This window comes from Penicillium manginii (genome assembly GCF_028828005.1).
Source record: "Penicillium manginii strain IBT 31320 chromosome Unknown utg000010l:1.0-1143873.0:1.0-1144522.0, whole genome shotgun sequence".
In the NCBI taxonomy this organism is placed as follows: Eukaryota; Fungi; Ascomycota; class Eurotiomycetes; order Eurotiales; family Aspergillaceae; genus Penicillium; species Penicillium manginii.
In genome coordinates, this window is record NW_026643111.1 from 458,452 (window position 1) to 484,807 (window position 26,356).

The 26,356-nt window shown below is 50.2% G+C and overlaps 10 protein-coding genes across 10 annotated transcripts; 5 read left to right on the plus strand and 5 right to left on the minus strand.

The window, feature by feature from the left end:
* Positions 1–104: 104 nt before the first annotated feature.
* Positions 105–896, minus strand: N7533_013070 (SNUT3/LISCH7 family protein; the record flags this gene model as incomplete). The annotated part of the gene is made up of 2 exons (XM_057109720.1): positions 105–505; positions 590–896. 2 exons carry the CDS (start codon positions 894–896, stop codon positions 105–107), a joined length of 708 nt encoding a protein of 235 aa, XP_056953305.1.
* Positions 897–1,637: 741 nt separating this feature from the next.
* N7533_013071 (FAD-binding type 2) lies at positions 1,638–2,089 on the minus strand (the record flags this gene model as incomplete). The annotated part of the gene is made up of 2 exons (XM_057109721.1): positions 1,638–1,831; positions 1,900–2,089. The coding sequence occupies 2 exons, from the start codon at positions 2,087–2,089 to the stop codon at positions 1,638–1,640; spliced, it is 384 nt and encodes a 127-aa protein (XP_056953306.1).
* Positions 2,090–3,894: 1,805 nt separating this feature from the next.
* N7533_013072 (Elongator subunit IKI1) lies at positions 3,895–5,128 on the plus strand (the record flags this gene model as incomplete). The annotated part of the gene is made up of 3 exons (XM_057109722.1): positions 3,895–4,053; positions 4,148–4,304; positions 4,392–5,128. The coding sequence occupies 3 exons, from the start codon at positions 3,895–3,897 to the stop codon at positions 5,126–5,128; spliced, it is 1,053 nt and encodes a 350-aa protein (XP_056953307.1).
* A 184-nt stretch (positions 5,129–5,312) lies between these two features.
* N7533_013073 (SNAP receptor SEC22) lies at positions 5,313–6,013 on the minus strand (the record flags this gene model as incomplete). The annotated part of the gene is made up of 3 exons (XM_057109723.1): positions 5,313–5,375; positions 5,452–5,857; positions 5,943–6,013. 3 exons carry the CDS (start codon positions 6,011–6,013, stop codon positions 5,313–5,315), a joined length of 540 nt encoding a protein of 179 aa, XP_056953308.1.
* A 329-nt stretch (positions 6,014–6,342) lies between these two features.
* Positions 6,343–8,582, plus strand: N7533_013074 (uncharacterized protein; the record flags this gene model as incomplete). Its single annotated transcript, XM_057109724.1, has 5 exons — positions 6,343–6,392; positions 6,461–6,626; positions 6,730–6,873; positions 6,926–7,210; positions 7,263–8,582. The coding sequence occupies 5 exons, from the start codon at positions 6,343–6,345 to the stop codon at positions 8,580–8,582; spliced, it is 1,965 nt and encodes a 654-aa protein (XP_056953309.1).
* A 453-nt stretch (positions 8,583–9,035) lies between these two features.
* N7533_013075 (short chain dehydrogenase/reductase family protein) lies at positions 9,036–10,477 on the minus strand (the record flags this gene model as incomplete). The annotated part of the gene is made up of 4 exons (XM_057109725.1): positions 9,036–9,724; positions 9,777–9,941; positions 10,014–10,099; positions 10,203–10,477. 4 exons carry the CDS (start codon positions 10,475–10,477, stop codon positions 9,036–9,038), a joined length of 1,215 nt encoding a protein of 404 aa, XP_056953310.1.
* A 521-nt stretch (positions 10,478–10,998) lies between these two features.
* Positions 10,999–13,130, plus strand: N7533_013076 (CLPTM1 family protein; the record flags this gene model as incomplete). Its single annotated transcript, XM_057109726.1, has 5 exons — positions 10,999–11,043; positions 11,126–12,163; positions 12,230–12,439; positions 12,495–12,716; positions 12,780–13,130. 5 exons carry the CDS (start codon positions 10,999–11,001, stop codon positions 13,128–13,130), a joined length of 1,866 nt encoding a protein of 621 aa, XP_056953311.1.
* A 638-nt stretch (positions 13,131–13,768) lies between these two features.
* On the plus strand, positions 13,769–16,151 carry N7533_013077 (Mis6 domain protein; the record flags this gene model as incomplete). Its single annotated transcript, XM_057109727.1, has 4 exons — positions 13,769–13,784; positions 13,845–13,892; positions 13,972–14,999; positions 15,060–16,151. The coding sequence occupies 4 exons, from the start codon at positions 13,769–13,771 to the stop codon at positions 16,149–16,151; spliced, it is 2,184 nt and encodes a 727-aa protein (XP_056953312.1).
* Positions 16,152–16,413: 262 nt separating this feature from the next.
* Positions 16,414–17,315, minus strand: N7533_013078 (post-initiation translation factor DPC29; the record flags this gene model as incomplete). Its single annotated transcript, XM_057109728.1, has 2 exons — positions 16,414–17,039; positions 17,102–17,315. Coding segments are annotated over 2 exons (840 nt in total), but the record flags the coding sequence as incomplete, so codon positions are not given.
* A 227-nt stretch (positions 17,316–17,542) lies between these two features.
* On the plus strand, positions 17,543–23,760 carry N7533_013079 (AP-1 complex accessory protein LAA1; the record flags this gene model as incomplete). Its single annotated transcript, XM_057109729.1, has 3 exons — positions 17,543–20,344; positions 20,396–23,182; positions 23,245–23,760. 3 exons carry the CDS (start codon positions 17,543–17,545, stop codon positions 23,758–23,760), a joined length of 6,105 nt encoding a protein of 2,034 aa, XP_056953314.1.
* Positions 23,761–26,356: the final 2,596 nt, after the last annotated feature.

A 26,356-nucleotide genomic window follows, 5' to 3' on the forward strand; every position in this document is an offset into this window, starting at 1 on the left:
AAAAGAAGAAAGAAAAGTTGGGGTAGAAAGTGAACCCCTCCAGGTGGAACCAATGTAAAAGCAAAGATAGCAACCCTTGAAATACCGCCAATATAGCAGTGGAATCATCGTGACGGACTGAGAGGTCGGTTGAAACCTCCTGTACGGTTCATGTACTGGCGGTACTCGATCTTCTTCTCCTTCCGCACGCCATAGATATCATTGCCCGGTACCTTGGTGTTCTTTGTAGTCCGGAAACGCGTGAAACCCATGCTCTTCCGCATCATAGCCTCGAATTCGTCCTCGTCGGCATCTTCCTTGAAATCCACGTCCATTTCATCTTTGCTGTGCCCGGAGCCATTTGCATGTCGACCATCATCTCGAGATCGAGGGTCTCTGTGTTCAGAGCGACGTTCCCCTTTGTATCCTCGGGGAGGGGATCTGGACCTCGACCGGGCCTTGCCATTTCGAGCGGGAGATCGTGAGCGGGAACGGTCGCGGAATTTGTCGCCCTTTGATGCATATCCTGTGCGAAAATGCCGGTCAGTCCTGATTTCATGCCTGGCTTGTATACATTGTCACGGTCCCGTAGCTGATTGCTGCTGCTTACCTCGTCTATCATTGTAGCCACCACGCTCTCGGCTGGTACTCCTCTTCCGGTCCCTGGCACCATGTCCGTCCCTAGTATCTCTGTCCCTCCTGTCACGGCGATCTCGAGACCAGCTCCGTTCTCGCCGTCTATCTTCCTGGTCGAATCGACGATCGTTTCGAGGACCGTCGCGTCGGTCATTTCGGGGTGGTGGGCGTCGGCGATCTTGGTCTGAGGCTGCATCTGGTGAGCGAGCTCTTGAGTCGCTTGAATCCCACATAGCGCTACTATCAACACGTCGAGCGCGTTTTGCAGGTGGCTCCGCCATGATGGTTGGGGGACAAAGGTGGTGGTCTGGTGCCGTGTGGTCTTTCGATTGGATGAAGTGGCAGAAATTGGGCGGGTTGCTTCTTTCGGGTAGGTTGTCGCTCTCGATGATTTTAAAGAGAGTTCAAAGAAAGGTTCATGAGCAGCTTTGAGAGCTGGGGGTATCAAGTCGTCGCAATTGCGCTTCTTGTTGCGCCGCTGGCAGAACCTTGAGAAGTTTATTACGGTCGGTGGGATGTACCAACCGCGCTGTTCGGGCTGGAAGTATATCACCGAGGCCATCCTCCTATATGATCCATAGACCTAGGCGATAATCAAGAGATTGGCTATTATTAGGTATATTAATAACTGTGTAGATATATTATAATATGACACTCTCGGACTTATGTCCGGTCCTGTTATTCGTGGGAAATATTCACTACCAGGTGCCGGCACTATAGCACCTACCGAGGCGTATACTACTAAGTAGCTCTAGAGAGAATACAATCCAGACATTACAACCAATGTTGCATTAGTTTAGTTGCACAGAGGCAATTTCGTGGGCGATAATATAGCTTCAAATCTTAGTCTATACATTAAGCCATCGCGTACGGTAAAAAGACTTTTACCATGTCTCTTATGATTGTACTATGCTACTTATTCTCCTCAATTTACGACTATTTTCCTGCTCGGCTTACCATCCAACCACCATTCTGCAGGTTTGGGAATACCCCCTCAGTATCAACTTTACCCGCAATCCTTCTCAATTTTTGAGGTATTCCACGCCATAAGTTGAAAGGGGGTCCTGGTCTCGCGAGGAATAATTCGAATATTTGAAGTTGAGGAAAGTGCCGTTTTGCTTGGCTGTTGTTTCGGCGGCGGCGACGATCTTACGAGCAGCGTCGCGCACAGTGATTTCATCTTTATGATTCGTCCACTCGGTCATGAGAAGGAACCCTGTTTTGATGTTAGCTCAAGGACGGCCAGGCGAGTATATTGGACATTATCATATCCGCAGCTCTCACATTGGTGAGATTTTTCCGAAATGCCGAGTGGGGAATCAATGCCAGAATTTGTAGCCCGGATCGCATTTGACGAGATGGGCTGGATAGCAAACGTAATCTTGAGGCCGGGTTTGTGTTTAATTAGGTCCTCTTGCTGGTGGCGACATTCATGTGCAGCCTTATAGACCTCCAGATCAGGCAAGCTTGACATAGTTCGCATATCATGGCTGTCAGGAAAAAAAGTGTCAGGCAAAACAAAAATCAGGGGGTGAGTCTTTATAGAGGAGCTAAGATACTTCTTGGGCTCAGCTGCAATTGAACTTTCCAGTCCGTTCATAATCTGGAAAATTGTGTACTTGTTGCCTGGCAGCATCTGCGCGACATAATGGATATCTTGATCGACAGAAGACGTAAAAGTTCAAGTTGTTCCATGGTGGTTGGGAATTGCGTCTTTGAGCCTTTCGCAAGCTGTACCTGGGAATTTTCGTTTTTATTGACCATTGGATTTTGCAAAGCACAATATCATTAATTAGCATTTCATTGACTTGTGCTGCATTAATCTGTTTTCGGGCTGGTTTGGGCTGCTCTAGCGTGACCCCATGGGCCTTGATAGGGTCGCAGGAGCTTGATATAGTATAGATCCCGATGGGGGGTGCATTGGCAGCGAGAAGTCCCGTCTTTCAGGGTTCAATTCTCCTAACTATCACAGCTACCCAGCCAGTGACAGACTTCACTTCGTGCATTGGTCGGCCTAGTGCCCAGGTGTGAAACAGGTCACCTGGCGAAGGATTCGAGACGGCCTGGTACATTCCTGATTTGAGCAGTAGGCTTACACTCGGATGCGGATATGTTTTGTCTTTCCGGGGATGGGATTACTCATTGGGAATCCAATTGATGGGTCATTGTTGGATTTGGAACGAGGTATTCTTGGAAGGCTCAACTCTTTAGTTCCATTTTGTTGTTGGTACGGCTCTGTTATTAGTCTTGCAAGTTCTAAAATGGAAGGGAGATGGAAGATCTGACAAGGTTTTGGTCACAATGAAATAACATACATACGCTGGTCTTCTTCCGGGAAATAAGAAAAGAAAAAGCGCAAGCTAACTAAAAAGAAAACAATGCAAAAATGCAAAAACAATAGGAGACTTGGAAATAGCAGCCGAACGCGGTAACCACTGCGCCACTCCGACCAACGTCGGAGCCAGGATTCGAACCTGGGCACCCGAAGGAATTCGGTGAGCTTAACCGTTGCGCCATCCTATTGTTGAAGACTTTAACCGACTTTAGCGATACATACCCTGAGTGACTGTTACCTATTTCTTATCCAGAAATACTTTTTCATCTGCAGTCTCGAGTACCTAGGTAGACATGGTTTCCTGCCCAGGTGAGATACCATTTTTATTTTTATGTTATACCTATTTACAAATTTAAAACCTATTCCGAATTTCAGTTTGCTTCAAGGAAGGTTCGAAATTGAACCTTCAAGTTGAGAACTTGGATGCATTGATCTTAGCAAACTCCAGTTTCTCAGACTGAGATATATTGAGGCATACCAGAGTCCCGCTGCGGGACTATACCCCGCCATCCATTGGAGCCACACACTAACGCTCAACTTGAAGCTTCTATGTACTCCGTATAGACCGTGGAATTGGCCCATACTACTACTAGTACCTAATATACATCAATTTTCAACTTGCATATTTATACGGACCTGGTACTATGGATATCAGTTATCGCACTCTGCTATCAACCTCCAATATATCCGCACCCAATTTAATGACGTCACATATCATTTCAACCTCTGCTTTGAACCCAATTGACGGTAATGATACATAGATAGTCAATAGAGTCCTGGAATATAAACCAAAGAATCAACCACCTGGCATATATCAACCAGCGCAGTTGCGCAATTCGCGGCCCGTCCCGTCGAGCCTCAAAGCCCACGAAATTTTTGCAGCGCAATCAACCCCACTTCATCCGCATCTCTCTGCACCAGTCACCCCAAGAGCTTCGCGCGCCATGGCCCCGATCAACCTGTCCCACCGACGGACGCATAATCTCCTGCTGATTTCCAAATTGCTCAATTTGAGAGACACAGCGTCCCCGTTTACCCTGCTGCTAGACTCGCTGGAGCAGCCGGCCACTCCCCTGCTCAAAGAATATATCAGACGTGCAAAGGTGTGTCAGTGTCAGCTACTTGGGTACTAGTAGTAGATCATTCATGTTCGAATTCCAATTTACTCAGGCTGTTTGATACTGATCATCTGAACAGCTCTCCAAAGTCCACGTCACACTCATTTCATTCGAAACACTCCGCAAACCAGATGGCGTCGACGCATTCATTTCCGCTCGCCGCAAGAGCCCGGCGGATATCATGTCCGAAGTAGCTTCAGCTCACCAGCCTGCTACAACCACCGGTCCACCGCAACGTGAGTGTTCCGAAGAACCAGATATCTCCGATATCAATATCCTCAGTCTCGTCCGAGTCCCGATGTCCAACTGACCCACGGCGACAGGCCGCCTCATCCTAATCGACGCCATAAACCCGCTCCTAAGCTCCAAAAAGCAAGACCCAACCTTCCAACTAGCATCATTCCTAGGCTCATTCATCACACCCCGCGACCCATCGGCCCCAAAAGCCGACGCCTCACTAGTGGTAGCATACCACTCAGACACCCCAGGCCCAATCCCAACCCAACAAACCGTCTACAAACCCGCCCACCTCTCCATACTAACCTACCTCGCAACAAGCATAATAACCTTGCACTCATTCTCGCACATCCTGGCGCAGAAGGCGGCGCGGGATCGCAGTCTCGTCGCGCCCGTCTTCGGCCTGGAAGAAGAGCAAGATGGCGTTATCCTGGGCCGTTTTGATCGGTTGAGCGGGACCGGGGCTGCGGAGGGGATCGTGCTTGAACTTGAGCATCGGAGGAAGAGTGGGCGCGGCGTGTTGGAGTGGTATATCCTGCCTCCTGCGTCGCGGTATTCGGCGGCTTGCGTGAAGGAGGTTGTTTCGCTTTTGGACGATAATGTCCTGTATAATCCGCCCGTGGAGCTGGATGCGGGTGCCGGGGATGAGGAGCCGACGTCGACGTTTGAGCTTGGGCTTACGGAGCGGCAGAGGAGGGATCGGGAGGGGGTTGTTTTGCCTTATTTTGATGCGCAGTATGGGGATGGGCCTGGTGAGGGGGGTCGGATTCTTTATGATATGGGTGAAGAGGATGATTTTGATGAGGAGGAGGATGAGATTTAGAGGATCTGTGAATCATGAAATTGCTATGATCTGGTTCGCTATTCGATTTTATTTTCTTATTTGCACGGCTGTCTGGTTGGGGCGCGGGGTCTAGGAAGGAATTTGGTTTCGTATTGCTACATACATTCATACATACAGTTGGGGGGAATCAGAGAGGAAGCGCTGCTATTGGGAGCTGAAGAGATTAAAAGAAGCGCCACCAAAGCAGGAGGAGGATCACGAAGCCGACGCCGGCGAAAGGGCCATACTGTGGGAATATAGTTAGCATGCTGGTGATCAACATTCACTGGGTGGGTGAGTGAATGGATATAGACAAAACTTACCTGCTTGACCAGCAATTCCCAATTAATGCGCACGGCAGCCTTGCGGTATTTCTTGCTGTCTTCTCGTAGACGGCCGGATAGTTCGCCCATGCGCTCCAGACTGTCTCCACGATACAGAAGATCCTCGATATTCTTGGTCATCACCTTGGTGACGTCGCGCAGTTCATCATTCAACTTATCCAAGTTCTGCGAGGCACGGCTATCCTGGTACAGCTTCTTGGTGCGTTGGATGAAGGTGTCAAATTCGACAAAGGCATATGGGCGAAGGGTCGGGGAGAGATATTGGGATTGGGCGTAGGTGGTTGTGAATTCGGAGGCCAGGTCGGCGAGATAAGTGAATGCCAGTTTTCGGGGATAGGACCGGTCGCAGATACAAAGGAAGCAAATGTCGTCTTGAATTAGGTAGCTGTGAAAAGATGTTAGTATTGCAGTTCTCATTCAATCCTTTACATCATTCACCACTTTCCCCCCTGGACATGCGCTCAACTCACTGGAGGGTGTATTGACCGGATTCAATACTGGCTTGAGGTGCAGCATTGCGGTTCAATCGGCGGAAAATCATCTTGCATTGCGACTTGATCTCCGACAGCTCGGACTCAGCCTGTTAAAAGCGACTCCAATTAGTTTCCATTCACACCATCTCTCTCTTATCAACTCCGCATCTTGTTGTTCGCCTCACCTGCTCATCATCGACGGAAGCAGCCATCATCAGGCCTGTTTAAACAAATCTCGTCAGCAAGGTGGTCACTTTATTTGCGGTTCAGACCCATTCATACCATCCAGCCTTGCGATCTGTGTTGATTTCACCATTCTGGCAACTGTGTCCAAACGCAAGCTATTATCACCAGAGTGTTTTGGAGGTGTCCACATCTCTAGAGTAAACTGTCTACAATGGGCCGGAAAAAAGCGGTGACGAAGGGCAGAAGCGGGTGCCGCACGGGGTGAGCTCCACACTCTTCTTGGTCCCCCGTTGATCGCGAATCTAACTGCTTTCTTCTTTATGCGATAGGCGGATCGTGAAACAGTCAACTACTCCTACCGATGTAGGTACGAAGCCGAAAAAGGCGATGTCTAGCCCGGTGAAACGAGCCAAGAAAGCTGCTCCCCGGGGAAAGTGGAGTGAGGCAACACTCTTGACCAGCGAGAAGTCGGTCTTAGTTCATGCGGATTTGGTGGTATGTTATTGTTTCCGCCTTTGGCTTTTCTTACTTCCTTATTTCTATACTATATCCTTATGCGAAACTAACTCAACCCTTCCTCCTTGGGACCTTTATTTAGAATCTACTCGCCAGCCCTGAAGCTTGGAATTGTCTAGATGAAAGCGAAAAGCAAGATATCCTAGCTCTCCTCCCCGCAGATATCCACCCCGAAACCGAGCGCCAGCAAGACAACCAAGAACAAAAGATACCCCCCCCTACCCGCGTCATTTTTGCGCTACTCAAATAATTGGCGCGATGGACTTCGTCAATTCCAGCTCGACCTTGAGAATGGCCACTATGACCCCGAATGGTTGCGACAAGCGGAGAAGGCTCGCAAGCAGCGGGAAAGTGGTGACTTCGACACCTTCAAAGAGCGCGAGTACGAAAAGTTCTGGGGCCAGAAGCAGAATTTCAACAAGAGGCTCCTAGCTGGTGAAAGCGCTAAAATTAAATTGGGCCAGCTCGTTGAACATGGAGTCATTCAGCTTGGTGATGTCTGGAGGTTTCGTTTCGGCTTTGGGAAAGGCGAGAATAACATTCAGATTGATAAGGAAGCCAGGGTAAGCCGCACGTTTCCTCTCATTATTGAGGCAAGTAACTAACAACTTCTAGATTGACCGTATCGATGGCTCGGATTTGACATTTACTATCCCCACTGGGAGACGAACATTCCTCTCCAGTACTTATCCTGGACCCCAGAAAGTTGAACCCTCACCAGTTGGAAGCGAAATTAAGATGGAAGTCATTCCTGCAAGCTCCCAGGAGGTGCTTGCAAATGCCGCAAAGGCATCTCCGGAAACCCAAGAGCCGACCATTGGGCACAGCATCAAACAGGAGCTTCCTGTTTCAAGTCCACCGACACTCCCAGCAGGGTTGATCGCAGAGAATGATGCGGGGGCACCTGCTGAAACTATACCCAGTGTATCCAAGGGCCTCACAGTTACTGATTCCACTGCGGAAGAGGTGGACGAGACCGTGGATCCAACGGGCCTGCCACAGGAAGCAAATGAAACAGTCACCACAGCCGATACTTCACTCAGAGATCAAGGACCCGGAGCTTTTCAGGTCATCATCGTGAATCAGAATCCTAGTACCATACCCGTCAACGAAAGTCTCAAACGCCCAACACCCCAACCAGAATCGGAACCTCCAGCAAAGCGCAAGCGAGGCAGACCTCGCAAGATGCAGCCTGTCCCCGAATCCGAGACAGAGGCAGTGCCGGATCTGGATGAACAGACAGCTACCAGTACCCAACTGGACGCCACAGCCAACTCAGGCTTATGTGTGGAAATAGTCAAATCTCCGTATGATTGGTCAAACTCTGCATCTTCAGAAGCAATGCGATCAAACACGCAAACAAAGGAGCCCGAACAAAGTACAGAAACCTCACCACCTACTGATATCGAAATGGCGGACGCAAGCGAGCGAAATATCCGGACCAGCCTTCCACCCGCAGGATCGTTCACGAACCCTGAACTGCCAATAAAACTCACAGCGTCGAACCAAAGCGAAGAGACACTCGCAACGCTCACAGCTAAGGCCAAACCAAACACACCCGAACCCGAAATCAGAGATAAAGAAGAGCCCGAATCATCCCCTCTTTCCCCAGCCAGGTCAATGACAGGTCCACCATCCAGCCAACCCCATAACCAACCAGAAGAATCTACCAATGAAGCAGAAAGGCAGCCGCATCCCGAGCCCGGCCAAGCAGAGCAAAAACCCGACCCCGAACCGGAACAGCTCGAGGTATCGACCACGATCCGAAACATCAAAACCCCCAGCCCAGTCATCACGCACATATTGAAATTGGACGGGCGGAAGCCTGACGGCCGGACCGGCAATTCCTGGAAGGAATTCCGATGCTACCGGAATAATCAGGACATCGGGAGTCTTTGGGAGTTGCGGGAAGCGTGGTATTTGAAGCAGAAATGATTTGTTTACTTATGGATACCCCCACACGCGTCCCCGTTTCGCTTCTGTTGCATTTCGTTTTTTCTTTTTTTTCTCTCTCGGTTTTCCGTTCTGGCCTGAGTGCTTTCGTCGGTGAAGTGGGGTTGATCGATGGATTGCTTTACGGGACTTGGATCTCGGAATATGGGATACTCTGGATCTAATCCCGGTGTGCAGTGTATGGTAGATTTCAAATGAGCAATTTGCGGGCACTGTGCGCTTTTTCTTTCAAGCTTTTGAAGTTTCCTTACGGAAATCGTAGATTAATCTATGAAAGCCCCGTGATTTGGTCTGCTGGTAGATTCAAGTTTACAACAATCAAAACATATCGTTGAACCAATGAATGCATGTATGCAAGCTATTATCCTGATTCTATCCCAGATGACCAAAGCAACCTTAGGAGCTACTACTAGTATCTCCAGCCCAAACCTCCAATTAAAAAGACACCCCACTAAAATGCTCCATAGCAGGCGGCGTCGGATCCGAATCAACAGCAACATCAACGGCAAAACTAGCCTGAATAAAGTCCTCCAACTCCTCACTAACAGTCTTAAGCTTCTCCTTAACACTCGCGACACCCTCCTGCCCAACAATATGTCTAGACGGCGGATTCTCATGTCCGCCAATGGACGTGATAGCGTACACGGTTTCCGAAACCAAGACTTCCAGATGCGCCGAGCTGAGCGGTGGGTGCATGGAGACGATTTCGGGGACAGAGAAGGGCCCGTTTTCGATCGAGCTGACGCGGGAGGTCTCTTCTTGCGCGCTGCTGGAGCGGTTGCGGGCTGAGACGGGGGTTACGCCTTCGGATTGGGCGTCGGGGAGGCGGGGGACGAGGTGGTTTAGGATTCCGCGGAAGAGCGGGGCGTGGTTGTTTGCTGGGGAGTAGGCGGGGAAGATTGGGGGCACGCTTGTTACTAGGTTTGTTAGGATGCCTATTTCGATGCTGCATTGGAAGATGGTGAGTTTTATGTTGAAGGGGGCGATTTCGTAGGCTAGGCTCTGTGGTTGGTTTAGTTGTGGTCCAAGGAGATAGGGAGAGGGAATTCGCACGTCGCAGAATCCTTCTAATGCCCAACCGGCTGCGCAGTACATGCCGAGCCCCGGGGTGCCGATATGCGCCGCTGGGATGTTGATTAGATGTGGATTTGATTGAGTTTGGAAGGGGGGGCGTACTGATTCCTGATAGGATCATTATGTGTCCGCTGTGCTCTCTTCGCATGTGTGGTAATGCGGCTTTTATTATGTTCAGTGGTCCGAAGTAATTGATTTCGAATTGATCGCGGACGAGGTTCATGGTTTGCTGGGAGGCGGAGAGTTCTTCAACAGTACCGACGAGAGCTGAAGATTGGGTTAGTTTATGAACTACCCCATTGCACGTAGGAAAGCTTGTGTTGGGTTGGTGCTACTTACTTTGACTGGTGCAGCAGAGTAAGATATCTATACGGCCAAATGCGGCGACGGTTTCGGCAACGATCGCCTGGCATTCGCCCATCATTCTAATTGTCAACATATAGATAAGTTTCAATTCGTTCGGAGAATGACAGAGAATGATCTCTAGTTGCGCCCAAAAGTGCGCGATCTGAAGAATGTGGTGCGCACCTGATATCTAGGGGAACGGTCTTCATGCGCTGCTTCCACCCCTCATCGCGGTGTTCCTCCACCTCGGCCAGAAATGCATCGAAGCCATGTCTGCGGCGTTCATCGCGATCAAGAATCGTATGTGCTAGGCCTAGCAGTACATAGTCGCCATGGGAAAGGGCCTGTCGCGCAACTGAGATGCCAATTGGCGAGTCACCCGCCGTGATCAGCCATACTCGAGGACCGTGATGCGAGGGGAATTGGGCGCGCGGATCGGGAAAAGAGTGGGGGTCCATGAGGGGAACAGGATTGCCTCAAGGTGGGATCGGGATCGGGATCGGGATCAAAATCAGGGTCAGGGTCAGCGCGGCGGCTTAAACACGATGCCCATCGCGCGACTGCAAGGTAGGGCGACGGTGGAGGTGTGAGGGTTGGCCGGTGACTGGTGGTTGAGAGGGAGAGCTTTCGGAGACTGCGGAGTAGAAAGTAGAAAGTAGAAAGTACCTTAGGTTACCCTGTGGAGTGGAGGTCCCCACTGTATAATCAACACCGCTTTGGGGAATGGCGCGATGCAGGGATAAAGACCTTAATATTTAATATTTGAAATATTTATAATAATGATTAATAGAGTAAAATTAAACCAACTCAATTCGTCCAATCCATAGAATACTACCTTAAATCAAGCTAGCACTAGTATAGTACTGGGTGATGTTGGAACCCGCTAGAATGCCAAGCCACGCGGGTTCAAGTTCCCTTGCGACCAAACACTTCGCCGCGTTGGCCTCTTGACTTCTCCTCAACATCTTCCCCCGCCATCATGTCTGAACAGCGGCCACGCAGACAGGAAGCCGAATCCTCCGGTGTATGTTATCAATCCACCCATGCATATCAGTGTGCGTCTCATTGACACTCTCCCTTAGTCTGGCCTCAAGGGTGCCCTCCAGGGCCTGGGAATCTTCCTTCTGGTGCAATGGGGTATCAACCAGTACATGGGAAAGAATAACCAGCAGAGTGTTGTCCCCGGTACTCAGCCAGGTGCCATCCCCGCCTTTATCGATCGCCCTCACCCTAGTGAGGTGTCCGACCCGAGTTCCTTGCCGGAACTCATCGCCCCCATCTGGCCGGTCGACAGCGCCCTCGATATCAGCGTCTATGTGACTCCTTCGTTCAATATCCCCTCGTTCAAGTCCCCCAGCAGCGTGCTAGTCATGCAAGAGAAGAACTTCACCATGGGCAACTACAGCGATACCCGTGAAATCGACACCACGATCAAGGTTCCCAAGGCCGTTCAACAGAATGGAACTCTCTGGGCGCACTTTTTCGTTGCGCGCACTGGATTCCAGCTGGACCCTGCTGCCAAGGATTACACAACCGACGATGCCCTTCACTTCATTCGCCCCCTCAACCAGTATCTTCCCAAGAAGAAGGCCAAGAAGCTCAAGAATCTCCTATCCACCGACGAGGGAGAGGAATCCGAGGAGGAAGATAACGCCCCGAAGGTCACCACTGCTTCATACTACCACCCCAACTTCACCGTATCTCTGATTCCCGACGCCGGTACTCAGCGTCTTGCTCAGCTTCCAGCCCCAGTTCGCCAATACGTGCAGCTAGAGCGCAGCGGAGCCCGTGATATCTCCGGACAGAATGGGTGGTACTATCCAATTCTGTTCCTCAACACTTTCTGGCAGCTCAAGACTCACATGATTATCTTGAACTCTACCGTCGAGGAAGTGCCGTTGCATATCACTTTGAATAACATGGCTCACTGGAAGTTCAACCTCGTGACCAGTATCGACGAAGGTTCTAAGCAGAGCGCTCGCCAGGCTGCGTACGGTGGCCCCGTTCCCGGTGGCGGTGATGGAACGGAGTGGGAAATGGTCAAGGAGATTCTCTTGGATACCAACATCTGGCTTCTCGGTACAACTGGTTTCGTCACTATCCTGCACATGATCTTCGAGACCCTTGCTTTCAAGAACGATATTGTAAGCTTCACACCTATGAAGATCACTGGTGCTATCTATTGATGAACTTGCTAACACGATATTCAGTCCCACTGGCGCAAGAAGAAGGATGTTGTTGGTACCTCGGTCCGCACAATTCTCGCAAACGTTTTCATGCAAGCCGTTATCTTCCTCTATCTGATGGACAACAGCGACAACACTTCCTGGATGATTCTTGCCAGTCAAGGCTTTGGAATTCTGCTCGAAGCCTGGAAGGTCACCAAAACGGTGGACGTTCGCCTGCGCCCCCCCACCCGCGTCCTCCTGGTTCTCATTCCTTCCCTATGTCATCGTCTTCGAGGACAAGCACAAGCTTTCCGAGACTGAGCAGAAGACCAAGGATTACGACGAGATTGCCTTCCGCTACCTGTATATTGTGGCGGTGCCCCTGCTCCTTGCCTATGCTGCGTACAGCTTGATGTACAACACTCACAAGTCGTGGTACTCTTACATCATCGAGACCCTCGTCGGCAGTGTGTACGCTTACGGATTCTTGATGATGGTTCCCAGTTTGTATATCAACTACCGTCTCAAGGTAAGCCCCTCTCCCGTGCGCCTCGATTCGTCTTGAGGCTCTTTGCTGATATTTCTATTCTAGTCTGTTGCCCACATGCCCGGCAAGGCGATGGCATACAAGTTCCTGAACACCTTCATCGATGATCTGTTCGCCTTCACTGTCAAGATGCCATGGTTGCACCGTCTGGCTACCCTCCGCGATGACGTGATCTTCTTCATCTGGCTGTACCAGGGCTGGAAGTACAAGACCGACTACAAGCGCGTCAACGAGTTCGGCCAGGGCGGCGACAGCGACGAGGAGGAGGAGGCCGAGACGACCCCCGCCGCCGATTCCGAGAAGAAGGCGATCAAGGCGGAGGCGAAGGAGGATGTGGCTACCCAGTCCTCTTCCAAGACCAACAACTCCAAGCCGTCGACCCGCAAGAGAAAGTGAGCGGTTCTGTGTAGATGCCAGTATTGAGAGTCGACCACCAAAGATCTGGGACTGCGACTGGGCTGGTTGTACATGGAATTGATCCTATGGCCTCGATCTTTCGCTTTATCTTAGATTTATGACTTAGCAGTATTGGCGGGCTATTCTGTTCGCGTTTGAGATGTAACTAACTATGCTTCACCTATAGGAGACTACAGGGTCAACTTAGAATTTCAAATAAATTGTTTAATTGAACACTTTTAAGAATACATGAATTTATTGAATGAGTTAGTAAACGATGAAATAGAAATATCGAGGGTGTTTCGTTTCTTTGATGGGACCCTACTTTTAAAGATTGTTGATGCTTGCCCAATCGGGTCTTAGTCAAACTTCCTCAACTCGCGCAGTCCGTTTTGCACCGAATGCTGCGCAAGATCCCGGCCTCAACCCACTTTACATCAAACTGGCCATCCATCTTAATAGAAATTATCGACACCTATCGCCAATTATCACATCCCTGCCTTCCTCCCATTGTCGAGTGGTGAGAGCGCGCTGCGTCATTTACGCGTTGACGCGCCGGACGGCGGGCATGCAGATTGCCCCAGTTTAGTTCTCGAGCACCATCGGAAAGACTCATTGTCAAACCATTGAATTTCGTCATGGAAGCTGATCAAGGTAAGTCTTGCGAAAACCCTTCGTCTCCAACTCGACGATCAAATATTAATCGAACTTTAGGAAGCGCCGAATCAGGCCTGCTCGATGCGCTGGAGCATCTAGAAGCCGGTATGAATTGAATTGAATCGAATCGAATCCCCAACACAGCCCTGGAAAAGAAATACAGACAGACTAATGGGTATCACAGTCGCGTATGTTCCCGCTAAACAGCGGTACACAGATGCCGGCCAGCTAGCCAAAACAATTGCGTCGGACGCGCACGAGAGCGGCATTCCGCGGGCAGCGCTGGGCCGTCTTCTCAAAGTGCTCACGGCAAGAAACAACCTTGACCAAGGGACGGTGACATCTCTTGTCAAGAATCTGTATCCGCGCGAACGGATATTGTCGAAACATGTTACGCAGGTCGTTTGTTGTCTGGGTCCTAGCAAGTCCAAGCCCACGCCCGCGACGCAGGCGCTGCTGGTGCGCTGGTTGATTGTTGGCTACGATGTTCTGGAGGATAAGTCTCATCTGGGCAAGCTGTATGCAGTTTTGTTCAATCATCTTGATATGATTAGTCTTCGGAAACCGCTTTGTCATTTGTTATCGCTGATTACGCGGAGGAAACACGTGAAGCCGTTTCGGATCCAGGCTCTTATGGAGTTGATTCAGAATGCTGGGGGTGAGGATAGGGAGCTGGTTTGTTTGTTGAAGGTTTTCAAGAACTATTATCCTGAGATTGTTGTTGGGGATGCTGGGTCGAGGCGAGCGGGTCTGTTTTTCAAACACCCTGATCCCGAATGGCCTGGGCATGTCAAGGTCTTGCAGGACCGCAATGCGAAAATGATGGATGTCAATCAGCAGCAATCGAGCTATCAGGTCGTTCATCGGGGAACGGTGAAACGGAGCAGGATTGAGGTTGTGATCCCTGTGCTGCAAACTTCGCGGGTGTCGAGGAAACATACCTCGTTGGAAGAAATTCGGGATATTGATCATTTTGTCGACAAGTTGGATCGCATTGAGCTTCCTAATCAGATAATTTCGACGCTTGGAGATGCGATGGCGCAGAAATATCTCCATTTGGTGCAGTCTGAAGCTGCAAATCATCGTCTTGACGAGTGGTTGAGGAATTTCTTGGATGATAGACTGGAGCAGGTTCGCAATGATGATGACGATGAACCGGAGACGCTTTCATATGTCCTCAGCTTTGTCGAGGGGTATGCCTCTTTTACCAAGGTAAGCTAACACCTTTTCACCCCTCTTGTCGAGGGATTGGGCTTGGACTAATCGTTACAGCAACTTCTTCCCTCGGTGCGGTCTTTCTTGGAATCCTATCTTCAAGTATGGAATGGCCGAGACAACCGCGAGCAAGTTCTCAGGTTGCTCCAATATTTGCCCATTGAATCTTTCGCAACTCTTCAAACCACCATACTATCATCACTTGAATCTCGTTTGCTAGACGCGACGCTCTCGTCTAGAGCTGCTCTGCTCGATTTCTATAGAGCATTGATTGCAGAATGGGGCGTGAAACTCCGACTCGAACCATCCGTCTCAGAAGAGTCAGAGCCCTTAACCCATATCATCAAACATGCGGAGCTTCTAGCCTCCTCCATTCAAGAATTTGCACCCACAACCGACGACGACGACACTCCCGCCAACCCGGCAACCCTACCAGTCCTCCGCTTCTACAAATCCCTCGCAGACCTCTTCTCCCACGCCTCAACAAATGCCCGAATCCGCATCACAGTCCCCCAAGCCGCAACCGTGTACACAATCGCCTTCACACCCAGCATCTCCACCATATCAGGCCTTAACTCCATCCTGGCAGGCTACAAATCCGCTTTCGAATCCTCACTCACCTCCCAAGTCCTAACATTACCCAACCCACCGGACCCACTCTACGACACGAAACTCGTCGGTGAATTCAACGGCTACGTGATGGACATGTGCAACCTCCTCTGGCGCAACCGCGCCCTCAACACCGACGACCCTAATGCAATGGGCTGTATGATTCCAGCCGCGAGTACAACCGCCTTGACAACATACGTGCGAAGCGTGAATGACGCTTCCAGACACTATGATCGTGAAAGCGCGTTCCATGTGACGCTCGCGTCGATTTTCTCTCTCAGTCACCACGCGGCGTTCTGTAATCTTTCGGCGGCTGCTTTTGCGGAGTTGGAGAGTGAGCAGGGGGTTGTTGATGAGGGGAGGCCGAGGATGCGGAAACCTGTTACTCAGAAGGCGTTGCAGGCGCTTGAGAAGGATGGGGGTGTGAAGATCTCTTGGCAGGAGTATCGCGTGTATATGCTGGATTGGTTGGATGCGGTTGGGAGTACGGGGACGGCGGGTTTGATGAGAAGTACCATGAAGGCTTTGAGGAAGGAGTGATTGTCTGGAGATAGGGGTGATGTATGACTTGAATGAATAACCGAAATGGATTTTCCCTTCCCGAATACTACCAGTACAACTTTATTCAATTTATTAGATAATGGAGATATGCCTTTCAATAATAAGTTCGTGAAAATGCCTGTGTTCATCCAAAAAACGCCGCGAATGCTTAGTATTTATACACATATATGGTACACTATTTACTCCAACAACTCTGCAAGCAGGTACAGCTGGAGTCCAATAGGTCGTCGGCCAAAGGGCTCTAAAACTTCTCGGCAGCATTCAAGTAAATATCCTGCACAGTGTGGTCATCACGAAGGGCGCTCAGCAGATCTTCAAGATCCTTAACTTGCTCTTCATCGTGTACTTCGACCAGAGATTCCTGATTAGGATCCCAGAATATCTCCAATTCCTCGATCGTAAGGCCAGACATCTTCGCGAAGGCTTCACCGACCCTTTTCGTTTCTGAAGGATCGGTGAAAATGACAATGCGACCCTTGTCATCCGTAATGATATCCGTTGCGCCAGCCTCGATAGCCTGATCCAAATGGTCATCCGCATTCAGACCGTCTTTCTGCTCCATGGCCACCCTACCCTTCTTTTCAAACAGGAACGTCGTCGGGGTCACCGTTCCTCCTCCGTTCTTGATCATGTAGCGTACGTCTTGTAGAACCCGTGCCTTCTGATCCGTTTGGCATTCCACGACTGCAGCAACCCCGCCGGGGAGCATCGCTTCAATTGTGACTGATTCCAGCGCCTGTCCCGATAAACTGAGTCCCTGGCCTCGCGCAATGGCCGCTTCGATGATCGCCTTCGGAATGGAGGCTCGTTTCGCATTTGAAAGCGCGAGGGCTAGCCGGGGGTTGTACTTTGTATCGGCACCCCATACTAGGAAAGAAGAGAGGAGCGTTAGCACTTGATTGTTGCGATGTACTACGTCAGAAACATACATTGAGTAGCACTGCTAATCTCTTTGCCCACCATCTGGCGCTCTTTACTCTTTGCCTTGTCATTCCTGGCCTTGTCGTGCTTGATGGTTGACCATTTGTTGTGACCAGAGAAGAGCCCGGAATATGTCCCAAAGCCACGGCACGCATTGCAGACAGCAGCCCCGCGGGGGGAACGCAGGAGTCTGCTGAGCTGAAGCGCCATGACTGATGTGTTCTATACCATATGGTATCCGGACAAAAAGTGGATGGGATGTTGCGACTGGAGTATACAATCGGGGGACTGCGGGCCGATATTTCTCCGACTCCGCGGTGAGGACACAACGATAAGGGAAGGGCGATGACGCTGTTTCTATACCTCGATCATCTTCTTCCTCACCCCCACACCCCCCTTTTTCCACTGTTGATGGGGATTGACTCCACAACCTCATCTACCGTGCTCCAATGTCGACCTCCGAATCCGCCGCTCCCTCTTCATCTCCCGAAAATGCGGTGCCGGAGTTGGACATCCCTAAACTCCATGCGCTCCCCTCAGAGCAGCAGGACCTCTACCTGCTCACCTTCACTTCTGATCTAGTGCAGTATATCTCCAGTCTCGACGCCGCGCAGGTCTCATCGCAACAGAAATCGCTGAAGCAGGAATTATTTAAGATCCTGACTCTTTCCTCCCCGACCCTCACGCGAGTCCTCCGCAACAACCTGGGACGATGCTTTGGCGCGATCCTGACAAAAGGGGATCGAGGGATCCTCTTCGAGACGATCACCGACTTGATCGGGATACTGAACGCGGGCAAGAGTGAAGCCGAGCTGAAGACTAAATTCGCTGCGGCGCATTGTCTGGGCGAGGTCTTTGCGGCTGCGGGTGAGAGTGCTTTCATGCAGTCGAACGTGGCGACAGCAAGCATGCTGAAGCTTCTGAAATCGGCAAGCAATCATACTGGCTTGCGGGGCGTGATATTCTCCGTCTTGCGCAAGATAATCGTTGGAATCGGTGTCCCGATCGATGAACAGACTGGTCGGGATATTTGGAAACAGGCGCGCAATGCGGCGACGAGTGATAAATCGACCTTTGCACAGGTCCATGCTTGCCGTTGTATGGAGCAATTGATCAATACGACTCCGTTTTTCGATAATGCGAATGATTTCGAGAATTTGAAGACTATCATGTGGAAGGTCATTGATAGTCCGATTGCGCCGGTGAGACATGCTGCTGCGGCATGTCTTGGCCGAGGTCTGGTTAAGTTGCATGCGACAGAAGCGCATATTGCGGCAGCGCCTAAGCCGAAGTCGAAGAAGTCCAAACGCATGTCTAAGAAGCCTGGTCCGCGACCTGGGGATGAAGAGGAAGAGGAGATGTCTGAATCGTCTGTGGTGAATGCGCCGAAGAAAGACTCACGCCTCTTCTTCCTTCTCCCCGATCTTTTGCGCCAACTCTCAACGCATTATTTGAAGAGCACAACTACGAACCGCGCACGTGCTGGAATTTGTATATGCTACAAATATGCCCTCCGGAATCTGGGAGATAAGATTGTTGAGGAGCGTTATGGACAAATCGCCACCAACCTGCTAGTTGATCTTTTGAATCACCCGACAGTGACGTATAACCGGTTCCGCATACTGATGACTCGGAAGTTTGTCAAGACGATCCTCGAGGATACCATTGGCCGTGAGCTGCTTCGAGAGAATAGTCAGCTGAATGCTGCTAGATGGCTCATCAATGATGTTCTCAAGGATTACCCGCAAGTCATTCAGGAGCGCCGGGAGCCGAGCAAGTATACCCTGACGAGCACCGTCAGTGCACTTTCCTCGTTGATCTCCTCCCTTGGCTCTGCCTTTGGCGTCCATGCTGACAGCTGCCGTGACGCCTTGCTCCAAGTGCTCCCTCATCCAAGCTACACTGTTCAGATCCATACCGCGCACTGCTTGCGTAGCTTCGTGCTTGCTTGCCCACACCAGCTCCTATCTTGCGTTACAATCTGTATGAACAGCCTTAACCGAGAGATTGGCCAGCTTGCCACGCCGCGCCAGGCTCCTCGTCGATGTGTGGGCTATGCGAATGGACTTTCGGCCATGCTTAGTACTTCGCGCCTGCAGCCTCTTTATGGTGCAGTCGACGTCTTTGCTCGGGTCTTTACCCAGGCGACAGATTTGCTCAAGATTAGCAGTACCTCTGAACTGCGAGTTGCCAGCATCCAGATCCAAGTGGCCTGGATCTTGATTGGAGGTCTGATGCCCCTCGGACCAAGCTTTGTCAAGATTCACCTCTCCCAATTGATGCTACTTTGGAAGAATGCTTTGCCAAAGCATCTTAGCAGGGAGAACTCTGCTAAACCAAGTACTCTCGAGATAAGCTTTTTGGCCCATGTCCGCGAATGTGCACTCAGCTCGTTGCTCGTTTTCATGGAGTTCAACGGCAAACTCATCACTGCTGATGGTGCGAAGCGGATAGCGGTTATGCTCCAGAACACGGTTGAGTTCCTGGATGAGGTTCCTCGCCCCAAGTCGATGGAGGAGATTGCGCATCGCCTTCATCCCTCGCTCCAACTGCAAGACTATACCATCTTGGTACGCCGCCGGGTTCTCCAATGCTTCTCGAAACTGGTGCATGTCCATCATCCCAGCCATGGGGAAATAATCAATCAGTCTACCCTTTTGAGTCTGGCTGTCTCTTCGTTCGCAGACCCAGATGCGCAGTATCGGCCCTTGGAAAGCTCGATCGCTGGATCCACTGGCCAGTTTGATGGACTGTGGGATCTTTGCGACAATTATGGCTTTGGCGTTACTGGACTCGCTCGTGAATACATCCATGCAGCCCTGACTGGATCGGATAGCAAGGAAAATGCTCCTGCCTGGTCTGCAATCGACTCCGCGGACCAAGATGTGGATGATGCATTGACTTTTCCAATCTGCCAAGCAAGTGAGCATGATTCAGTGCTCTTGTACAGCACGAGGGCTGGAGAAATTGCCGTTGACCCTCCAACTACTGGTGTCGTCAATTCGGCCATCGATCTTTTCTCAGTTGCTATTGCGCTTTATTCACCCAAAATCCAGGAAAGCAGCGTGGAACAGATTGCTACCTTCCTGACTTCACAGAGCCTTCAAAGAAATCCCGGGAGAAAGGCTGCCCTGGGTGTCAACATCTCTGTGGCGCTTTTGCACGTGCTGAAGGTGTCGGTCAAGGAAACTGACTTTGTGGCTGGGAAGTTAAATCCGTCTACGGACAAGCCCTTGCAGGAGCTTATTCAGGTACGCATTAAAGCTCCGTGGTTACCACTGATTGGGTACTAATTAAAATAGAAATTTGTTATCGACGCCGACCCCATTGTGCGCACGATTGGTGTCGAGGCACTGGGTCGCCTTTGCGATAGTGCCGGCAATGCCTGCACCAATGCACAGGTGAACTGGCTTGTTGATACCATTGTCGCCAACAGAGACCCACATGCTCGAGCTGGCTGTGCTGCTGCCCTCGGCTGCATTCATTCCCAGATTGGTGGCATGGCTGCGGGTCTGCATCTGAAGACTATCGTTGGGGTATTGATGTCTCTTTGCAACGATCCCCACCCTGTCGTTCATTTCTGGGCTCTCGGCGGCTTGGAACGGGTGGCCAATTCGGCTGGCCTAACGTTCTCACCATACGCATCTAGCTCTCTGGGCATGCTTGCGCAGCTTTATAACGCTGACACTCACAACGAAGAGTCCGCCACTTTGGCTACTTCCAACACTGAGATGTCTTTCCTGACCCCTGTGGTAATTAGCCGATGCGTTGATTCCTTGATCAACGTTCTTGGACCAGATCTGCAGGATGTTGCGAAAACACGCAACCTCATTCTCACGCTGCTCCGCCAGTTCCAACTGGAGGAGAACCCTGCTCTGGTGACGGAAAGCTCGAAGTGCTTGGATCATTTCTCTCTTTATGCTTCCAGTTTTGTTGACTTTTCTGGATACGTGAAGCGCTTACAGACAGAGCTTCGCGCCAACGACCATTTCATGCGGGATGTTGCTGTGCGTGGACTTAGCAACTTGATGAAGAGAGATGCAGCTTCAGTAGTGGAGACAGCTAGCGAGGGCCTCGAAGACGATATCTGGCTTGCGTTCGATGATGCACCCGACAGTGGGCCGTTGAAGAAAATGATCACTGAATGGCTGCAGCAAACCGCACTCACGGAGACTGAACTATGGATTCAGCGGTGCAATAACATCATGACAAAGACCCGGAACAAGGTTGAGCCCCTGCCAACCACAGCGGTGCAGACCGCTGCTGCGGATATCCCCGATGACGAAGTTGCTGGCTTTGCTGCTGGTGCGGGCGATGCGCAAGTCGACTCTGCCAATGGCGTCGCAGGCCAGGAGCTGCTTAAGTGGCAGACCCGAAACTTTGCCATGGGTTGTCTTTCCGAGCTGCTCGCTACCGTCCAAGAAGCAATTCTACCAGACCAGGCCATTCCGGCGGAGCAGGCACTCCAGGCCAAGGTTGGGGATATTGTCCGAATGGCATTCCTGGCATCGACTGCCAATGTCATTGAGCTGCGTGTTTGGGGATTGAAGATCATTGATCAGGTCTTGAAGATGTTTGGAAAGACTCCTGACCCGGACTTCGCAGAGGCCTCGTTGCTGGAGCAATATCAGGCTCAGATTGGATCAGCGCTTACCCCCGCCTTCGCTGCGGATTCGTCCGCAGAGCTCGCCTCTGAGGCGATTAACGTGTCGGCAACTTTCATTTCTACTGGAATTGTGACGAATGTGGATCGCATGGGCAGAATCCTCAAGCTGCTTGTTTTGGGATTGGAAAACTTTGCGAAGAATCCTGATACCACTGAGATTGGAGACCTGAAGGGCTTAAACTCCAATGCTCGCGTTATGGTCAAGTTGGCGCTATTCGCTGCATGGGCTCGATTGCAGATTGCCAGCATTGACCATGAATATCTTGCTCAGGTTGTCCAGCCTTATATTGCTAAGCTCACTACTCTGTGGCTTTCCTCCCTTCAGGAATATGCTCGATTGCGATTTGAGCCGGATATTTCAGGTGCCTTGGGCACGAGTACATCGAGTAGCGATTTAGATGAAGTCTACGCTGCGTTGAATCGTGAAACTCTACTCAAGTTCTACCAAGACTCGTGGCTTAACCTTGTTGATGCTATCGCTGGTCTCGTTGAGAAGGATATTGATTTTGTTTTCGATGCTCTCGATGGAAAACTGCAACAGCCCGAAGATGAGAAGGAGGACAAGGAGGACGAGAAGAAGGATGAAGAATCGTCTGTCGCCGAGTCTAAGGGCAAGGGAGATGCCATCAACTATCGTGAGGAGCCAGTGGCCTTCTTCTTTGTCTTGTTTGGCCTAGCCTTTGAATCTCTGGTCGATCAAGCTACTTCGCCCTCGCAGCGTCTCGGAATCTTGCAGGCTCTCAAGAGGATCTTGCGGCCAATAATCTCCGGAAATGCAATCTACCAGGATGCTATTTTCTCCGAGACTATGGATACTTTCGACCGCCTTGTCCTGACGGAGAGTACTCCGATTCAGACTGTTATCGTTGAGATCGCCCAGAACCTTTCCTTGGACCATCCTGCTGCCAAGAGTGACCAGGAGCGCAGCGATCATTTGTCGGATGATATCGAACAGCTTTTCGAGCTTACAAGAAGCATCATCCTTGTTCTTGCTGGCATGCTTCCCAACTTACGCGAATCGACGCCTCTCGCCAGATTTAACGTAACCTCTGACGATTCCCTGACTCTCATTCGCCTGGCCCTCAAATCACTCGTGGATGTTGCCTCAGTCTTCCCGTCCATCATCCGCAACGACCTCCACGCCTGCATCCTTCACATTTTCACGACCATCTTGGCTACAGGAATTTGCCAGACCCAGGTCGTTCCGCAAGCACTCCCCATTTTCCGACAGTTCGTCCACAGCATCACCCACCCAACCGACATACCGGAAGAAATGGACGTTGTGGCATTCCAACTGCGAGGCTGCCTTACTCGATTCCTCACCATTCTCACAATTGCCCAGCGCCGTGAATCCGAGACCTCGATGCCATGTGCCAAAAATACCCTCCTGGCCATCACTTTCCTCCTCACAGCCGGTGGGCACGTCCTTCCCCGCAAGATCCAGTCATCAACCGAGTTCTCAACGAACTCCTCGACTGTCTCCAGGACGTCGGCCTTGCAACCGTAGCCGCGAGCTGCCTCCGCTCAATCCTCCTCAAGCCCAACCCCCGCTACACAACCGACGACGTGGTCTCCCGCTACCTCTTCCCCCGCCTCATCGCCTTCCTCGTCGGCTGCCCCGACAACGGCGATATACCCAGCGACCCAGAGAATTCCCGCGCGGTCGTTGCCCGCACGCTCGTGTCTTGCGTAGCAAACATAACCTTCTCCCCGACCGAATTGCCCACGGCGATATCGCTCATCATGTCTGCCCTCCTTGCGCGTGCTAAGCGCGAAGGTGAAGCCGTGCATAAAGAATCGGCGATCCATTTGTTGGAACTTGCTAAGGCGGACCAGCTCACTTTCAAGGTGCTGGTCGCTAATATGAATGCAGAGCAGAAGGCGCTTTTGGAAGAAGTTCTTCGTAGTGCAGGGATTGGGGCTGGGGCTGCTAAGTCTGATGAGTCTGCTGAGAGTGCCCAGCAGGTGCAGCCTAGTATTGCTCTTCGGATGGACTTCTAATGGGGCTGGATGTGGATGTGGATGCTACGGCTGGGATGCCTGGGATGCTATTTGTTTTCATTGCACAGATGAGATGAGATGAGATGAGATGATTTAAACTGATGTATAGACCTACACCTATGATGATGATTTTGTTCATGGAGCGGTATAAACATAAACATATTTCGAAATTAATTTCTTTTGCTTCTACTTGAAGTTTTATTACTATGATAGCCCCGGAGATAATTGGTGTTGTTGCTAGTGCAAATATCGCGCCACCTGGGCAATGATATGCCCAGGTGCCAATCGTATCAGATAACTAGATACTACTACTAGCACCAGTACCTACCTAGGTACCTAAGCAGGTATCAACTACTAGTAGCTGACTAGTAACTAAGTACCTGTATAATTACTAACTAGGTGCCTACCTATAGACAATTCTAATATTTCTGGTAGGAGTGAGTGGTTTCATAGCCGCCGCCATACTTCCTAGTTTCCATCCTCCATCAACTACTGGAGGAGCGAAACACGAATCTCGAATGCCTCCATGCAAGTGTAAAGATTATACGTTTTGCTTTACGAAAATTAGTAGCATAAAAATGCATCATTTGAACGAACTAAATACTACAATTATAGTGTTTCGGACTACCGTATTTTATAATGGTGAAATTCTATACCCGTCGCTATTTCCTTCCTAAAACCGTTCTAGGAAGTCCAAAGCGTGCTTAGCCTCATCTTCAACTTCTTCTATGTACGTACCAGCCATCCCACATCTCAGAGCATCTCGGAGCATCTCGGTCCCCATTCTTATTTGCCCCTAGTCCATTCGCGCCCCACTGCCAATTTACGATCTCGACGCTCGAGCCCTAATCCACATGGCCGACAAGTCTCCGGGCAAGGATCTCTTCGGGGTACTTCCGTGGCATGCAGTAGTATTAAGAATGTCTTGCATAATTCCATAATCTCAGCAGTTTGATCTAATCTACTGATTCGTCCCACGGAATTCTAGCTAGCCAGATGGTGACTCTGTTGAGACGAAACTAAGGAACACACTAGGACTCGATGTCTAACTCGCCACGAAGAATTAGCACACGTCAAATTCAATATGCATACATCTGTCTTGTCTCCCCGACGCATTAAGAAAGGAGATTCTATATAGTATCGAGAAAGCTGCCCTCATGATATGTGATTTTAGGACCGTCCAGGTCGATGTCTGCCCCAAGAGCTTCTACCTCTACCATTTCGTCGGTGGAACAAGAACTCCGATGGAAGCACTGATTTCAAATCCTGATCGAGGGTAGAGATACAGTCCCGTTGTTCAATTTTGTCTACGTGCCCAAGTTTGCCTCAGTTGGCAAGCCGAAGAGCCAGACAATGCGCAGAACTCACTGGATAAAAAGAATTTGCAGGGCTAAGACAACCTGTTCATGGTGAAGCGATGTAATCGAGCCCTGAAAATCCTGTATATATTAAGAAGCCCATTTTATATGCGAGATTATCTTAGATCCTCCCCTTTTTCTGACAACTAGGCTTTGATAAGACGAAGAATAGTTTTGAGGTTCAATTGAGCTCGTCACGGCCACGACAACCATGGGCAGTGTGTATAAATACCCTCTTCACCACCACTCTTGCCCTCACTTGGACTGAGACATTCCAAGTTTACCTAGATCCTCTCACTTGCGAGAATTTCCTCATGAACACCCAAGAACCCCCCCTCCCCCCCTTTCTGCTTCTGAATCCCCTTCTCCTCCCGTACAGTGCAGTATAGAGATATATCTCCCTATTCGTATCTTAACAGGTGGACGGCTATTCCTACCAGGAAGCAACCTCAACCAAAACAGCACTATTGCCCTGACTACTTCTGATTTCCAAAAAAAAAAAAAACTCAGTGACTACCTTCGGGGTTACTAGTTTATCACTTTTTCGTTCTCAGTCCTATTACTCAACCCAATAAAATAATTATTGCTAGATTTTAATGATATAATTGTAATAAATATTCATGGATGCAGCCGTAAACGGAATTAAAGTCCGTTCCGCCTCGTTCTTGCCCTGACCTGGACCCTCTCGCTCTTGCCCTCATAGACATATACGATACCTTGGTATTCCCATTTTCTGTTTCTCTCTTCTCTCCTCCTCATTATAATCCTCATAATCCTCATCCCCATTCTCCGAACGAACGAATCCATTCCTATTCCAGTTTTAAGTTACGAGACTTGCTTAATCAACCCTGGCTTCACCATCCCCGCATGAGAAATATATCGCTTAGCGATGCTCAAAAGTTGAAACCTTACGATCACCTATTCAAGCAAGGAAATCGCTAGGCAGATTTCGAAGAATTACAGTCACTCAAAAAATAAAACGTATAGGACACTCGAATAACTCCAGGACAGTCGTTCCAGTCAAGTAACAAAATACCTTCCGCAACCCAACAATTGGAAGTACGCATGCTGTCTGAAAGCCACGAACGCCATCGGATCAACAGTTTCAACTTCTCAACTGCGAACTGATGGCTTTGGGGGTTTCAAGAAACCTTGGAATCTTGTCAAAGCTTCTCTTTCACCAACGCCCCCCTTTGAGAGCACTAAGTGCCAACCTAACGGATGCTGGAACACGAGAA